Source organism: Lutjanus erythropterus, chromosome 23, assembly GCF_056507025.1.
Source record: "Lutjanus erythropterus isolate fLutEry1 chromosome 23, fLutEry1.hap2, whole genome shotgun sequence".
NCBI classification, from domain to species: Eukaryota; Metazoa; Chordata; class Actinopteri; order Lutjaniformes; family Lutjanidae; genus Lutjanus; species Lutjanus erythropterus.
Window position 1 is genome coordinate 634,452 of NC_139339.1, and position 17,543 is coordinate 651,994.

Here is a 17,543-nt window from a genome sequence, read left to right on the forward strand (position 1 = left end):
TAATGTTTTTATGACTTTATATACATTTCATCTTGTGTTTTAAATTGTAATTATGTTATCATTATTATTTTCTTTTTCTTTTTTTCTTTTTTTCTTTTTTTTTTTACCACAGAACCTTATATAACTGTATTATATTCTTTTTACATTATTCTTCATTTTATCATATTCATTATGAAGACATGTAAAGGCTAATCTATGTAGATATTAATTCCAAATATTTTGTGTCTAAATTCATCATTATAGATTTTTCTTGTATTGATTAAAGATTGTAACATAGATAAATAGAAATAGATTTCATCGCAAACAAAGAGTTTAACAGTGTTAACAGACGGTACTATCAGATCATATGAAATGAAATACAAAATAAAAAGGACGAGGACAACAAAGACAAAATAAATGCATAAAAAACGAAATACATAACATGGAAATAAAATACAGTGAAATTTTAAACAGACTGAATTCTATGTATATTTTTAAAAACTAGGCTTATAAATTAAGTATAACACAAAAGAAAAAAAGAACGTCCTTTATATATTCAAGGTTTTCCCATTAAAATAATTAAATTTTAAACATTTTCTATAACAACAACAAACTATCAAAAAAATATTCAGAAAAATAAGGAATGAAAAGAAAGTGAATCAATGTACTGAGAGACACGTAATTATTCTAAATAAGATGAAAAATGTATAATAACATGAGACGTTCTCAGCCCCGCCCCTTGTCACCTGTTGCCACAGTAACCAAAAACACCGCAGCGACAGAGAGGAGACAGTTTGGCTGCTGTATGCCGGATAGAAGCCGAGTTATTATGGTGTTTAAACGTGAGTTTAGGTGTGTGAGGGTGTGTGTGTGTGTGTGTGTGTGAGTGTGTGAGAGTGTGTGAGTGTGTGTGAGTGTGTGAGTGTGTGTGATGATGGACAGACCAAAGTACTTCACTCCAGCAGAGGTGGCCGCTCACAACACCGCTGCCGACCTGTGGGTGTCGTTTCTGGGTAAAGTGTGTGACCTGACCCCGCTGATGAACCAGAACAAAGGTGAGCATCAGAAAATCTGAACCATCAAAGGTTTTTAAAGAGAAAACGCGATAATTTTCTGTCACGTGACTAATTCATCATTGGACTAATGTTACTTGTAGTTTAATTTATAACAAAACATCATATTTTATAAACTCTTGATGTGTTTTGTGTAAAAATCTAAATTTGTAAAATTATGAGTAACTAACAGTGATGGAAGGAGAACTGAAAATCTGAAAGTACAGTTACATGACTAGAATATTACTTAACTACAAATAAAACTACTGGTGTTAAAAACTACTCAGAGTATTAGTTACTTTTTAAACGCTGGTGTTTAAATGATGGTGGGCGGAGCTTCTGGTGTGTTAAAGCTGCAGAAAATTTAAAATTAAAATGAATGGTGGATAAATATTTGCGTTGTGTTTAATAGAAATGTTTGCGTGCAGGTGACGTTCTGCTGTTACCCATCATGGAGTTTGCAGGGAAAGACATCAGCCACTGGTTCAACCCCGAAACCAACGACGTGAGCGTTCATCAGACGAACCGACCAATCAGAGAGCAGCTCTCAGCTCTGCTGCTGGTTCACCTTAATGTGTCTGTCCTCTGTCCTCAGGTCCTCAAACATGTGGATCCAGTGACTAACTGTGTGAGGTACTACACCCCCAGGGGGCGCTTCGTGCACGTCCCCCCCGCCGGCCCTCGCTCCGACTGGGCCAGCGTCATCGGTCTGCCCTGGTGGAGGGACAAGCACTACGAGGTGGGGCTGCTGACCGCTAAAACCAGATGGATACGAGTCATCAACACTCTGACATTACAGGAACAGAGACTGCAGGTGAACTGAACACACACTCCTCACCTGTAGCTCCACCCACCACCCAAAGGTTTTATATTTTTATTTATATTTATTTAACAAAAGTTAACAAACATTACATGGATTACTAGCTAGTAAAAAGTTAAAAATAGTACATTGTTTGCTTGCTGGCTATGAGGTTGACATCATATTACATTGTACGCTAGCTAGCTAAAGAAGAGACGCATCATAAAACTCAACTGGTCGAGTCTGTTTGGTTTAACATAATTGTTTTAGTCTGGTTTAAAAAGTTGTTGGTACCAAGTGTAAGGTATTTATTGAGAAAAACATCTGCATGCTTTATGCTAAATAATAAACGTTGTTGTGTTGTTGTGGGAAATATAGTGAGAAAAATATACCTGCGTCAAGCTTCAAAATAAAAGCTAAGATTACTGCTGCAGGAAGTAAAATTTGTCTACAAAATTAAAGCAACTTGTATCATAATAACATATGTTCTATATGAAGCCTTTGTTCATCTCAAGATGGATTAAAATGAGGGTGAATTAGTCTTTTATGAATGTTTTGACCACATTAGTCGGCCGCGTTCATTACAGCCACGATATGAAACAACAAACTGATGCTCAGGACGAGCTGAGCCTCCATCTGACTCATCACCTGCCGTCGTTCCTCAGGTGTGTTCAGAAGAGACCCTGGATGAGATCCTCCAGCGTTACCTGAACTACAACTCCCACGCCCGCAGCTACACCTGGAAACACAACAGAGTCAGTTTGGACATGAGCAGGACGCTGAGCGAGAACAACGTCCCCGACGACGACAACGAGCTCCAGCACCTACAACTGGACCAAGACCTCTTCACCCCCGCCATCCTGCTCTACTTCAATGACGACCTCACCGAGGGATGACCTCTGACCTCATCGGTCGTGACCTGACGACCATCACAGACACTATGACAGATGAACCTGTACAGTCTCATATGAGCACCACAACAAATGAAATGATTAATAAAAGTCTGATTTGAATCCCTGGATTTTCAATTTAATGTTAAAACCAAGCAGCAACTTTAAAGGGCTGAAAAATGAGGATCCAGAAACTGCAGTTCCTCGAACGGCCACTTGAGGTTGCCTGAGTCAGTCCCCATAGAGCTCCATATTAAAATGTCCAAACTCACAGCAGAAATAACACGTTTACAGCTGCGCCACAAAAAACTGTTTTGGTCTCTATAGCTAATTTTTCTGTTCACAACAACTGTTTTTCACACAACTCACCCCTTTAAATTATATTAAGGTTTAAAGTTGCTCATAATTAAGGGTAATTTCCATTTTGTGTTGGACCATGAACCCACCGTATGTTAGGGTCGGCCTTTTCAGGCTCAACTGACAGCAAGAAATGATTTTGTAAAGTATTGCAAAGTTAATTTCATGTCCTGTATTTCAGAGGTGTGATGTTTGTTGCTGTCTGCTTGAAAGTTTTTGAGTTTCTTTTGACAACAGTTCTGGGGTTTTATTTTTTCCTTTTAGAACTTGTGACACAGACTGGAGGACCGAGGTCTCTGAGGCCACTGAACTGTAATTGTGTCCCTTCTATTGGACAGAATCAAATCAGTCAGTGTTGTGTTTGAAGGCTCCTTTACATTGGGTCTGGTGGGTTCCTCAGTGAGATCGAGACTATCACTCATGTCCTTTTGAGAGTTTGAATCATTTGTTAACCAGTTTGTGTTCAGATCATGTAGAACCAGCGTGTCTGCTGATGGTGGTCTGTAAACAGAATGAATTCAATACTGTGACGGCATTTAAAACAGTAACAGATAGATATGACTTCACACAGTTAGTCTTCCCGATCTATCTGTTCTGTACAAGTTACAGTTCTTTAAGGAAACCTCTGACCTGTCAATACTCTGAGGAGGATTTCTGTCAAACCAGGATGTCGGGGTCAGTCTGGGATACGAGGATTTCCTGCTGAACCAATTTAAACTGAATGAGACTTGCCCAGGATCACAAGACGGATTACTTGGAAACGGCATCTTGTCAGATGTTTGGGCTTTATGATGTAATCATCACAAAGTTTTCAGGGGTATTAAAACTTGTACAGGTGATCAGACGGTGGTTTTTATGAGGGACATTTCTAATCAGAACAGGGAGTTAAACACCGGGTCAGAGGGTCAGAGAGGAGGACGGAGTGACGTCAGGAGGAAAAAGCTTTACAGGACTGAAAAATCTGTTCAATAAAGAATAAATACATCAATCTCTTCATTTGGTTGGAAATCAATCAGTCAAAATGACAGCAGTTCTAGTTGGTACAGAACTCTGGTTCTTCTCGTCTTGTCGGTCAGTGATGGAACGCCGTTACAGAAGTGCAAACGTTAAATCAGTTTAGTCTTTTAGCACGTTAGCTCTGAAACATCACTGCAAACAAGAATCCTTTTGAGGAAGTGTTGACTGAAAATCAGTTTCCTTTCCGGAAAAATGAATCAGAATAAAAGGGAAGTTGTGAATCTTCCAGCGGAGATGTGAACATCTCAGAAATGTTATGAAATAACCGATGTATTTCTGAAGTGATGACTGGACAGTTTTTACAGTAGGAGCAGTGATGGGAGGAGGCAGGAAAGCACAAACTGTCTCTGCTTTCTGCAGACGTTTGATAGAACACAACATTTCTGCAGAGGCAGTAACAAGGTGGGTCAACTTGTTTTTTTTTCAAGCAGATTTTAATATTAATTTGTTTTTTAAGATTAACTTAACTATTCTTGTTCTTATTTTCAGTGTCTCAGTTTTTCTGCTTGAAGATTTGCAAACTTTGAAAACATTTCTACCTGATTTTTAAGCAAACTCAGTATTTTATATTATATTCAGTTGCTGCTGCTGAATGTCCACTGTAAAAAAATAATTTTCTCATTAACTCAATGTAAATATACAGATTTTATTTATTCAAGTTAATTCAACTTAAAATTCATTTTCAGAATATTTCAGAACTTACAAACATGAGATGTTGCAACTTTAAGTCTTTTGTTTTGAGATGATGAGTTGAATGAATGAAATTAGTTCAATCAACTCATTAAATTAAGTTTCCAAAGACACATGATCAGTATATTAGCAGACTTCCCAGCATGCATTGTGTGAGAGTTAAAACCTTCTTTTTTATGGTAAAACTTATATCATTGTGTTGTGACGCACACGTGTCTGATACACTTCAAGATTAGTCCAGTGTTTGTGTTTTGATGATAATGAAAACTTCAGTATTGAATTCTTAAAACTTGATAAATTCAGTTTCATGTGTTGAACAAAGTGTCTCCATCAGGAGCAGCTGCAGCTGAAATGAAGAACTGACTCTTCAAACTGACACAAAGTCAAAGAAAATCAAGTTAGTTTGTGATTTTCATCAGTTTGACTGAAGAGTTTTTGGTTCAACTTCATATCTGAAGCTTATTGAACCTGTCTTCTTAAATACAACTGATTTAATATGATGTTTATTTTCATTTGTTTTAGAAAATTACAAAATTACCTCAGCTTGTGTTTTCACACTCAGTCAACTTGAAATCTGAAGGCAGCTCAGACACTAACTTTTTAAAATTAAAATAAATAGTTTGTTTTGACAGTGTGTTACAGAGCAGATTCTGCAGTTTCATCAGGGTTAAAACATCGTCCTAAATGATGAGTTATGAAGTAAACTCAGTCTGCTGATGAAGACCATGAGATTCAGTCTGAAAGCTCCAGAAGGAGCTGGTTTGCTGACCTTGACTTCAGCTTATTTGTTGAAATCTCTGATTGTTTAGGTGGACACAGAGTGGACGGAGACACCGCCATGATGACAGACTACCAGTATGAGAGAGATGAAGACAACACCGCCCTCTGGATCAAAGGTACTTAACTAATTTATACTTGGACAATACTCGAGTATTTATATTTTATCATCAACCCAATCGAGACGCAGCTCATTAGCTCGCTAACTTTACCTCAGATGTCATGACACATGGAAACATGAAGCTGCGCTAACTTAACCCCAGCTTAACAATATGTGTGTGAAAGGGGCTCAGTTAGGCCAAGATTAACTCTGAACCCAGGATTAAGGACATGCAGTGTGAAAGATCTTTATCTACAGAGCTGGATTATAACTTCACAGTCCCTCTGTCCATTGTTGTTCATTCTGGAGGCTTTTTACTGATACCACAAAATGCTTTTTACTTTCTCCTCTGGACCATGATGCATTGCTGTAGATAAAACTAGCCAACAGTGTAAAAAGTATTTAAAATGAGCTCAACCTTAAACATCTGCTGCAGTAACATGCAACATACACATTAATGCAGCAGGAATATTAATGCACCAACACTGACAGGGAACATTTGAACGCAACATGACTTTTTTTTTTTTTTTTTTTTTTTACTAACAATACTTACAGACTTTTGAGGTGATTTCTTCTGCTTGTACCTCGTTAGATCATTTATGGTTCTACATTATTTCTGTCCTGACTGTCTGTCTGTCTGTGTGCCTGTCTGTCTGTCTGTGTGTCTGTCTGTGTGTGTGTCTGTCTGTCTGTCTGTCTGTCTGTCAGAGGTTCCCTCCATCGCTCTGTCAGGAATCACCAGATTCAAACACTGGCTGGTTCCTGCTCTGACAGCTACAGTCATCCTGATCCTGATCATAGCACTGGGAGTCAGCAGTGAGCACACACACACACACACACACACACACACACACACACACACACACACACACACACACACACACACACACACACACACACTGTTAGAGTTCAGATCTGCACACCAGAAATCACACAGCAGAGAATAAATGTCCTTCACAGGGAACGTCTTGGTGTGTGGACGTCTCAAAGTTTAAGAACAGATCAGATCAGACAGATCAGGACGAACGTAAAGACAATGTCCATGTTAGGATTCTGGTCTGTGTAATGTGTGTGTGCACTGAACATGAGGATATATGTTTATTCATTTAAAATGTATTTTATAATTATAATCCTGATAATATTCCCCATTTTTACAAAATGTAACTGTAATCTGATTATTTACTTATTTTTTGGTAACTGTAATGGAATCCAGTTACCTTTTTTGTATCCTAAGTACATAATCCCAGTAGATGTAATCCATTAAATGTAATGTTTTAAAACCTGTTACACACTTTGGTTAAGTAGCCAGTATTTACTGATATTGTGTGTGTGTGTGTGTGTGTGTGTGTGTGTGTGTGTGTGTGTGTGTGTGTGTGTGTGTGTGTGTGTGTGATCAGACACAAAGATGTCCAATCGTCTGAGGGACATGGAGGACAGTGTTACCAACCTGACTGATGTTGTCCAATCACTGCAGAATGCCTCTCTGCAGCATGCTCAGGGTAACACACACACACACACACACACACACACACACACACACACACACACACACACACACACACACACACACACACACAGACACGGCAGCCCTTTCAAAATAAAAGCATAATGGGAATGTTCCCGTTTTAATTCTACAAACGTTCATTCTTCAAACAGTTAGACAGGTGAAGTGGCTGCTGTCGACTGTGGACAACAACAGAGACCAGCTGGCAACAGGTGAGTCAGACCACTCTGTCTCCTGTGTGAAACCACATGACACAGGTAACACACTGACTTAATCATTATATTTGTCTGAATCTGACCAAAATGTTCAACGTTGCATTAGTTTCATAACATACTGAAGGTCCAGTACGTCCATCACTGGAACTGGGAATTATTTCATGAGTCCAGAGCTACACTGTTAATATATTTACATTTAATATGTTATGTGTGTGTATATATACTGTATTTACTGTTAGTGTGTGTGTGTGTGTGTGTGTGTGTGTGTGTGTGTGTGTTCAGTGTCAGAGGCGTTGAAGCAGCTGTCAGCCATTGATGCTCTCAGCAAGAGCGTCGATTCACTCAAATGTTCCCTTGAACACATCATCCACAACCGTAAGATGACATACGAACACATCATCATATATTTAAAGTGCACATTTACACGCAGACGGATCCTCACACCTGTCTGTCTGTCTGTCTGTCTGTCTGTCTGTCTGTCAGGCTCAGCAGGTTCTGGCTGTTGTCCTCTGGGTTGGGAGCAGTTCGAGTTCAACTGCTACTTCTTCAGCCATTCGTCTCTGTCCTGGAATGAGTCCAGAGCCTGGTGTGATGAAAACAACTCTCACCTGGTCATACTGCTCACTGACAAGGAGTGGGTAAGACAGCCTGCCTGCCTGTCTGTCTGTCTGTCTGTCTGTCTCTGAGTGTACCTTGTGAAGCTGCTGGATTGGAAAAATTATGCAAGAATCCAACCAGGCTTCAGGTTTTGTACTTGTGTCTGAATCCCAGAGGTTCGGAGCAGTCAGTGTCCTGTGATGATCCACTGACAGTGTAGTTCAGGCTCCTCCTGTAGAGGTCAGCGTGGTTCAGGCTCCTCCTGTAGAGGTCAGCGTGGTTCAGGCTCCTCCTGTAGAGGTCAGACAGGTTCAGGCTCCTCCTGTAGAGGTCAGCGTGGTTCAGGCTCCTCCTGAAGAGGTCAGCGTGGTTCAGGCTCCTCCTGTAGAGGTCAGACAGGTTCAGGCTCCTCCTGTAGAGGTCAGCGTGGTTCAGGCTCCTCCTGAAGAGGTCAGACAGGTTCAGGCTCCTCCTGTAGAGGTCAGCGTGGTTCAGGCTCCTCCTGTAGAGGTCAGCATGGTTCAGGCTCCTCCTGTAGAGGTCAGACAGGTTCAGGCTCCTCCTGTAGAGGTCAGCGTGGTTCAGGCTCCTCCTGTAGAGGTCAGACAGGTTCAGGCTCCTCCTGAAGAGGTCAGCGTGGTTCAGGCTCCTCCTGTAGAGGTCAGCGTGGTTCAGGCTCCTCCTGTAGAGGTCAGCGTGGTTCAGGCTCCTCCTGAAGAGGTCAGCGTGGTTCAGGCTCCTCCTGTAGAGGTCAGCGTGGTTCAGGCTCCTCCTGTAGAGGTCAGCGTGGTTCAGGCTCCTCCTGTAGAGGTCAGCCTGGTTCAGGCTCCTCCTGTAGAGGTCAGCCTGGTTCAGGCTCCTCCTGAAGAGGTCAGACAGGTTCAGGCTCCTCCTGTAGAGGTCAGCGTGGTTCAGGCTCCTCCTGTAGAGGTCAGCGTGGTTCAGGCTCCTCCTGTAGAGGTCAGCGTGGTTCAGGCTCCTCCTGTAGAGGTCAGCGTGGTTCAGGCTCCTCCTGAAGAGGTCAGCGTGGTTCAGGCTCCTCCTGTAGAGGTCAGCGTGGTTCAGGCTCCTCCTGTAGAGGTCAGCGTGGTTCAGGCTCCTCCTGTAGAGGTCAGCGTGGTTCAGGCTCCTCCTGTAGAGGTCAGCCTGGTTCAGGCTCCTCCTGAAGAGGTCAGCGTGGTTCAGGCTCCTCCTGTAGAGGTCAGCCTGGTTCAGGCTCCTCCTGTAGAGGTCAGTGTGGTTGCTGCTGTTCATCATCATCAGTTACATCAGAACTGGACAGGTTTTCTTCAGTGAAAGAAGAGCAATGAACAACACTGAAGGTGTTTCTACATTTAAAACATGATTTCATTCTTGACTGGTTTTAACAAGACTTTGAGTCGTGTTTCCATCCAAATGCATCAATTGTCATTTCTGTCTTCGATTATTAGCAGGTGGTTCATTGAGATAAGATGTATGTGGTGCCGGTTCTTCAGTCAGTAAACCATTATATCATTGCAGAAGAAGAGGACAAAACAAGATGATGCCATTCAAAGAAGAAAACAGGACGTAAATAAGACATTTGTGTTTCATGTATTAATGTAAGGAAGGTTCCATCAGATCTGTGTGGAACCATCATGGATCATTAAAGAGCCATGTGATCTAAATGTTCAGAAAGTATTTAAAGTTCTGATTAAGAGCATCAACTCTTTATAGAAAAAGACAAAACCACCTCAAGAGAGCGTTTGCAAAGTACAGGGAGTTTTTTGAATGTTGCCGTTTCCATCAACCTTTTCTGACGAGCTTCTTCAAAATGTGAATAAAAATACATTGATGGAAACACGACTAGTGTCATATAGTTCTTTGATCTGATTGGTTGACGTTAGCCCATGATAGACAGATGTTTCATCCAATCACCTGACAAGTCTTTTTTTGAAAGTCTCAGACAGTTTCCATGGACGACTTCTCAGAAGGTCAAACCATTCGGTGCGTCAGGTTAGCAAACAGCTCCGACAGGCTGATATCAGCTGATGCAACACTTTGTTTCAGAGTGAAACAACACAATAACTGTAAGATGGATTTCCATTTCACCTTTACAGGAAATGATGCTCTGCCCCTCATTCTCCTCAGTTGTAGGCACACGACCATCCTGAAGACTTTTCTTTTCACTCTCTAATTGATTCCACCCAGTTTTAACCATGAAAGTTGTCCTCAGTCTCTTTTGAGCAAAGTGTTTAGAAACTGGCTTGTGAGGCTGGTTCCCCAGAGGGTGAACCCTCTGACTTTGCCCACACTTTTTCTCGAGCACCACCAGCAGGTCAAAGCATCCAAGATACCTGAAAACCTAATGACCAAAGTCTCAGCCTCAGCTGCTTTTGGATCAAATGTTTGAGATGACTGATTCAGTTTTGTTTCAGGTTGACATTATCTGCAAAAATGACTCTATTCTGTATTTTCTTTGGGCATCCAGCTGCAAAACACACTAATTCTGTCCGTCTGTTCAGGACTTTGTGACCAGTCGGACAGTTCCTTATTCTTTCTGGGTGGGTCTGTCAGACTGGAGGACGGGGCAGTGGGAGTGGATCAACCGCACACCTTACAGGATCGAGCGCAGGTACGCCCTGTCAGGTTCAGAAGTGAACAAGAAGTTCTTTTTACTTCAGTTAATGAAGATGTTTTTAACCATTTAACCACCATCTTAGTTGACATTATGTGTGTTTGTGTTGTTTCCAGGCGCTGGGTGCCCGGTCAGCCTGACAACTGGGCTGATCACGGCTTGGGTCCAGGGACCGAAGACTGTGCTCACCTGCACAGCAGTGGACGCCTCAATGACCTGCACTGCAGCAGCAAGTTGCGCTACGTCTGCCAGAAACACAGCTTGCGTGTCTAAAGAGCTCCACCCACACAGCTGTAGACAGTCACCAAACCACCACAACACGACCTGAACAGCTGTGATCCATCAGCAGTTTAAAACTTCCTGTGTTTTAAGTGCTGGTAGGAAATTCATCAGATATACAAAATATCACTGACGAGCTCAGAGGACAATAATAAAGTCTTGTAAACTTGCTTGAGTGAAAACAAATGTTATCATTTTGTCTGATGTGAACAAAAAGAGCAACATTTAAAAAAAAATGTACATTGTATTTTGAAGACAATAAATGTTTGAAGCCCAAGAAGTAAAAATGTGTGCTTTTATAAAACTCCTCCCTCTGTCACGTTCAGCCCTTAAACTTCACTGGAACCTCCAGTTTCCTTCACTGTTTCCTTCACTGTTTCCTTCCTGTCAGCACGTCAGGGTTTATATCAAACTCCAACTCCTCAACTCAGAATTTGTTTATTCATTGAATTTAAGTCCTGCCCCTTTTCTCCCCTTTTATAACAGTTGAGTAAACTTAGTACCCATCAGAACCTCAGCCAACTTTGTCCCTTCCTGTTTCCTGTTTCATGTACTTAGATCTGCTCTGTGTTTGAATCAGCTGTGTTGAAAAGTAAACCACAGTTTGAAGATGGTTCAAAGATGTCGCTGGAGGACCTGTGAAAGACACATAAGTTAGCTAATGTTAGCAAAGAGATAACTAGTGCCTGATGCAGATTAACTAGGTAGTTAGCAACATGTAGAAACCACAAAAATGAGCAGTGCAGTCCAAAGTTGAAGCCTATTTAATATCTGATCTATGGTTGAAGTGAGTCGTTTGCTCTGAAGCTCTGCAGGCTGCAGGAACACTGTAAGAACACTGCAGGAACACCGCAGGAACACTGTAAGAACACCACAGGAACACTGTAAGAACACCGCAGGAACACTGCAGGGACACTGTAAGAACACCGCAGGAACACTGCAGGGACACTGTAAGAACACTACAGGAACACTGTAAGAACACCGCAGGAACACTGTAAGAACACCGCAGGAACACTGTAAGAACACCACAGGAACACTGTAAGAACACCACAGGAACACTGCAGGGACACTGTAAGAACACCGCAGGAACACTGCAGGGACACTGTAAGAACACTACAGGAACACTGCAGGGACACTGTAAGAACACAGCAGGAACACTGTAAGAACACCGCAGGAACACTGCAGGGACACTGTAAGAACACCACAGGAACACTGCAGGGACACTGTAAGAACACAGCAGGAACACTGTAAGAACACCGCAGGAAAACTGCAGGAACACTGTAAGAACACCACAGGAACACTGCAGGAACACTATAAGAACACAGCAGGAACACTGCAGGAACACTGTAAGAACACTGCAGGAACACTGTAAGAACACTGCAGGAACACTGTAAGAACACTGCAGGAACACTGCAGGAAGTTCAGCCTAAAGCCAACTGCTCTGAAAATAGTCTCACTGATGTCAAACTCCATAACATTAACATTTTGCTCATTTTAACCGTTATGAACATCTACTCCTTCTAAAGAATTATTAATGATTCCTTATGACTCGTAAACAGACACTGACTCATTCAGAGAACATTCAACATTAATTTGAACTCAAATCAACATGAAACAGACAAATTAAAATAATTATTCCGGCACAGAACAGGAATTTCAAAGGGTGACACTGCAGCTGTAGATGTCAGAGAAGCAGGTTTTCCAACTTAACATGTTTGTTTGATCTCTGATGTCACATCGTGGTCATTTTATGATTTACTACAGTAAATATATTACAGATTTCTCCTTTAAGATGTGACTATATAGATTCAGTGTTTTTCCTGTAAGATCTTTGAACCATCTTCAAAAATGTGTTTTTCTTTTCAGCGCAGCCGAGTCGAGCACAGAGCAGATCTGAGAGCAGGAAACAGGACGGGACAGAGTTGTGTTTTTCCTCCTCTGTGTTGTGGAGACGGCTGAGGGTCAGCTGTGACGCCAATAAAACTGAAGTTAGAAATCTGAACAGGGAAACTCCAAACTCCAACTTTCACTGGAACACAGCATCACACTGCAACGAAATCTATTTCTCACTTCCATATTAACTTGAACTTAAAGGTATTTGTTTGCTTCTGTTTTATTTGAAACTGAAGCTCCAACTGTCCCACAAAAAAACACACTTCAGCTGAATCAACTTTTAAGATATTTAACCTCCGTCGAAGTGGAAGAACTTTCCTCAGAAACGATTTGGCTTTCCTGGTTGTTGGTATGTTTTAGTCTGGACTAACAGAGTGACATCAGCACAGCTTCATCTCACACACACACACACACACACACACACACACACACACACACACACACACACTGTTTTTCAGTTCAAAGTGCATTTCGTTGTGGTGGTCAATGACCCTCGGCTCGATGTTTGGACAGTCAGACTGTTTGACGGTCTTCACCGTATAGACGAAGAAGAAGAAGAAGAAGAAGAAGAAGAAGAAGAAGAGGGGAGACACAAGGAGCACAGAGACAGAGAAGGGGACATCACCATGACGACTGAATACCATGACAACATTGAAGACGACAGCAGCTCCTTCTGGAACAAAGGTACCTGTCCGTCCCTGCACCTGATGAATATGACGAAACTGTGTGTGTGTTTTGTGAAAGTACCGGGTGTTTTTTAGCATTTGCTGTAAAATTAGTTTTTACTTTCTCTCTACCTGTCTGTCTGTCTGTCTGTCTGTCTGTCTGTCTGTCAGAGCCTGCTCCAGTCTCCTACTCAGGAGTCTCCAGGTTCAGACGCTGGTTGTTTCCTGCTGTCACAGCTACAATCATCCTGATCCTGATCATAGCACTGGGAGCCAGCAGTGAGTACACACACACACACACACACACACACACACACACACACACACACACACACACACACACAGAGAGAGAGAGAGAGAGAGAGAGAAACAATAAGGTTTTGCCAAAATCACAAAATCTTGTTTTCTTGTAAAAGTCCCGGTGTGATTCTGTGTTGGTTGGTCCAGACTGACACGTCTCAACGTGTCTCTGATGGACTGTGTTGAAATGTGGTTGAGACCTTCGTGTCCGTCTCAGGATGAATCATAATAACTTTGGTGATCCACTAATGTCCCATTTAGCGCCATCATCAGGTCAGCATTTGATAGTGTTTATGTCCAAATCCCTGCAGCACTGACGACATTTCTTTGTTTAGAGCTTTCAATCAAATGCTAACATGCTAACAGGCTAAACTGAGATGGTAAATGTGTTAAACATGATACCTGTTCAGTATCAGCATGCTAGCATTTAGCACAACGCAGCCAAACAGACCTGCTAGCATGGCTGTAGACTGTTGTTAGCAAGTGTCTGTTTCTGTTTCTGGACTGAAGAACTTGAGAACGTGGAGACTTCTCCTCTCCATCACAGTAATAAACTGAAACTGCAGCGTTGTAGAAACGTTGTCATGTGCTACCATGTAATCAAAAGAATAACATCAGAAAACTTGAATAAACAGCATTTTTATGATGAGTTATTTGCAGATCTGTGTTTTAAAATCAAACTTAATTAATGGCAAAAAAAATCCAGAAACCCTGAGAGAAAATTAGAATATTGTTGGTTAGTAACTATTTTAAAATGAGGTGAACCAAACACACATAAATGACTTTTTTCATGAAACTTTACCTCGGCTCATGTGTACATTTACATGTCTGTTTGCAGACACGAGGTCATCAAACCGACTGTGGTACGTAGAGAAAAGTGTTTCCAACCTGACTGAATCACTGAGCATCACACACCAGCAAACCAAAGGTAACACACACACACACCTGATGTTAGTTGTTGTCTCCCAGGTTCTTCCTCCAAACTTAAATCTGATTGGTCCGCTGTCCGTCTGTCCCAGATGCAGCTAAAGACATTCACCGGCTGAAGTTTGCTGTGGAGAGCAGCAGGGATCAGCTGACCTCAGGTGCGTCTGACAGAACAGAGCTGAACACTTATTACACCTAACACGCCGCTGTTAATGACAGTTACTGTGTGTGTGTGTGTGTGTGTGTGTGTTCAGTGTCGGAGGCGATGAAGGAGCTGTCAGCTCTGGACTCCATCAGAAGGACGGTCGCTCTGCTCAAATGTTCCTTTGAACGCTTCATCCACAACGGTACACACACCCTGAACACACACCCATCTTTAACGTGAAACTTGATCTAGTCCTGATTTCAATCAAATGGATCTGTAAGTCCCGCCCCTCTTCACTCTGTGCTCCAATAACATTTAAGCAAGCTCGGTATCCATCACTGTTTAGAAAGGAGAGGAAGCTCGTTAGAGACGTTTCCTGTTAACTGTCATCATCCCTCCTTCACAAAGCCTCTGACCACGCCCACTTAGGAAACAGGAAGTGTTGGTAACACTTTATTTAAAGGTGCTTGTAGCCTTTAAGTCTTGGGTGGCCCTAAACTGCATTAGTTAACTGTTAATAAGTGCATAATAAAGTATGTATAACAGTGACATAATAGATTAGTTAGTTAAACTTAATAAATGTGTTTGTAATACTATTATAAACAGTTATTAGAATCTCATAAGGTTTTTTAATGAGCAGTCTATGAACTGTGAGCAAGTTTCTAAGTGATTATGAATGTCTTATGCAACAATAAACATGTTTACACTTATGTAGCCTTATTAACACATACTAATGTTAATAAGCATCTCATATGGGCCTTATGATTTATTAACGCTCATTACAAGCACTTTAATATAAAGTGTTACCAAAGTGTTTATTATTTAATACATTTAATTTAATAATAAATTTAATCATTACAGAGGCTGTGATGTGTCATCTTGTTACAAACCACATTTTGAAGATCAAAAGATTCACATTTTAAATCACTAGCTAGCTAATAATTGATATTGATTAATAATTGATGTACGTTAGCTTGATAGTTTTTACAGGTCGACATATTTTAACCATGGAAGCGACCCTCCCCTCCCCCGGCTCTGATTGGTTTATTCATGACTGAACTCGACTCTGTCTCACCTCTCATGTCTAAAGCTGATCGATCCAACCGGCCGAGTTTCAGCCAATGACTTTGTTCTACTGTGGAAAAATAAAATCATGTACAGGAAACAGAGAAGGAGAACGATGTTTGAGGTTCCACCAAGTAAAAAGCTTGTTCAACTGTTATTTTAGCACAAAGAGACGAGGAAAGGTTCCTGTCTGACCTGTCTGTCTCTTGGTCTGTCTCTCAGGTTCAGTATCGGACGGCTGTTGTCCTCTGGAATGGGAACTTTTTGGCACCAGCTGTTATTTTTACAGTAAGACAGCTATGACCTGGGAAGAAGCCAGAGACTGGTGCAACGGACACGAGTCTCACCTGGTCATACTCCACACTGACGACGAGTGGGTGAGACAGAAATATCATCTATGTGCAGAGTAAACAGCAGAGGACCCACACTTGATCCTTGGGGGACGCCTTTATTCACATTTTGGAGGCTTGATTTGAAACTTGTTGGACTTCTGCCAGAAATTTAAGATCAGCTGCGTGACTTACTGTCTCTCTGCTTCAGGACCATGTGACCAGTCACGCCACGGGAACCTTCTACTGGGTGGGTCTGACTGATGGGAGAGTAGGGAAGTGGGAGTGGGTCAACCAGACGCCGTACGTCATGAACCGGAGGTGAGCTCTTACACTCTTACCTGTCGTACCACAACATCTAAAGACCAGTTTAGGGCTGTTCACATCAACAACAGAAACTATAAATTCATCATTTTTTATAAATATTTCAGAAACATATATTTAGCTGTAGAATTTACCCGCAGGTGCAATCACTGGTAAAATTTGCAGGAAAGTTGTGGATTTTGGACAAAACTGTGAGGTCATGCAGAATTCAGAGTGAGGTTGAATTTGTGTGAATTGTTGTGAACACAACATCACAACTTGTGATTAATGGAGGAATTTAAACTACAGCTAAAACCCCTCTGTGCAGACGGACACAGGCACCGCTACGTGACACGTTCTGATTGGCTGTACGTCGCAATTTGTTGCTCTGATTGGTTGAAGGTCTATCTATTTGACCTGCATGTGTTGATAATCCTCCTGAAATAAAAAAAAACTGAGAGGTTCCACATTAATTCACATTTGAGAATTAGTCTAAATAAACATCTTAAAATAAACCAAATATCTCTCTGCAAACCAAACTTCACTCACAGAAACAGTCATTTTACTTCACAGAAGATGGAAGCTGTTTTTCAGTTCTGGCAGATTCATTCTGGAAACGTCTGCAGGATTTTCTCAGAAACAGTTTTCTGAACCATCCCGTGTTGGCGTTTGATCTGTGTGTCTCGTGGTTTCAGGCGCTGGAGACCCGGTCAGCCTGACGCCTGGACCGGTCACGGTCTCGGTCCCGGAGATGAAGACTGCGCTCACCTTCACAGCGATGGACGCCTCAACGACCTGCACTGCTCCACCAGGCTGCGCTACATCTGCCAGCAACACAGCCAGCGTGCATAAAGAGGCTCCGCCCACATCCTGCTCGCCTCATGTTGACTGTAAATAATTTGATCCCAGTGTATCAGACTGATCTGTTTGTGTTTGTGTCCATCAGTGACGACTTCTGACCAACAAATCTACAAACACGTGTCTGTATCACAGTCTGATTGGTCGTCTTCTTCTTCTGTGCCTTCATTAAAAACACATCAGTGAGCCACATCATGTGACTGTCA

General features: G+C 41.8%; 3 protein-coding genes across 3 annotated transcripts; all 3 read left to right on the forward strand.

Annotated features, from left to right (window-relative positions):
- Positions 1-750: 750 nt before the first annotated feature.
- cyb5d1 (cytochrome b5 domain containing 1) lies at positions 751-2,843 on the forward strand. Its single transcript, XM_084712130.1, has 4 exons — positions 751-1,034; positions 1,460-1,536; positions 1,627-1,845; positions 2,496-2,843. Exons 1-4 carry the CDS (start codon positions 911-913, stop codon positions 2,724-2,726), a joined length of 651 nt encoding a protein of 216 aa, XP_084568256.1. The 5' UTR covers positions 751-910; the 3' UTR covers positions 2,727-2,843.
- A 1,546-nt stretch (positions 2,844-4,389) lies between these two features.
- Positions 4,390-11,139, forward strand: LOC146305108 (hepatic lectin-like). Its single transcript, XM_084712110.1, has 9 exons — positions 4,390-4,496; positions 5,594-5,680; positions 6,370-6,477; positions 7,059-7,160; positions 7,318-7,377; positions 7,663-7,755; positions 7,864-8,018; positions 10,461-10,570; positions 10,690-11,139. Exons 2-9 carry the CDS (start codon positions 5,623-5,625, stop codon positions 10,844-10,846), a joined length of 843 nt encoding a protein of 280 aa, XP_084568236.1. The 5' UTR covers positions 4,390-4,496; positions 5,594-5,622; the 3' UTR covers positions 10,847-11,139.
- A 2,117-nt stretch (positions 11,140-13,256) lies between these two features.
- Positions 13,257-17,532, forward strand: LOC146305109 (C-type lectin domain family 10 member A-like). The gene is made up of 8 exons (XM_084712113.1): positions 13,257-13,429; positions 13,582-13,689; positions 14,549-14,638; positions 14,730-14,795; positions 14,892-14,984; positions 16,070-16,224; positions 16,388-16,497; positions 17,175-17,532. Exons 1-8 carry the CDS (start codon positions 13,372-13,374, stop codon positions 17,329-17,331), a joined length of 837 nt encoding a protein of 278 aa, XP_084568239.1. The 5' UTR covers positions 13,257-13,371; the 3' UTR covers positions 17,332-17,532.
- The last annotated feature ends 11 nt before the right edge of the window (positions 17,533-17,543 follow it).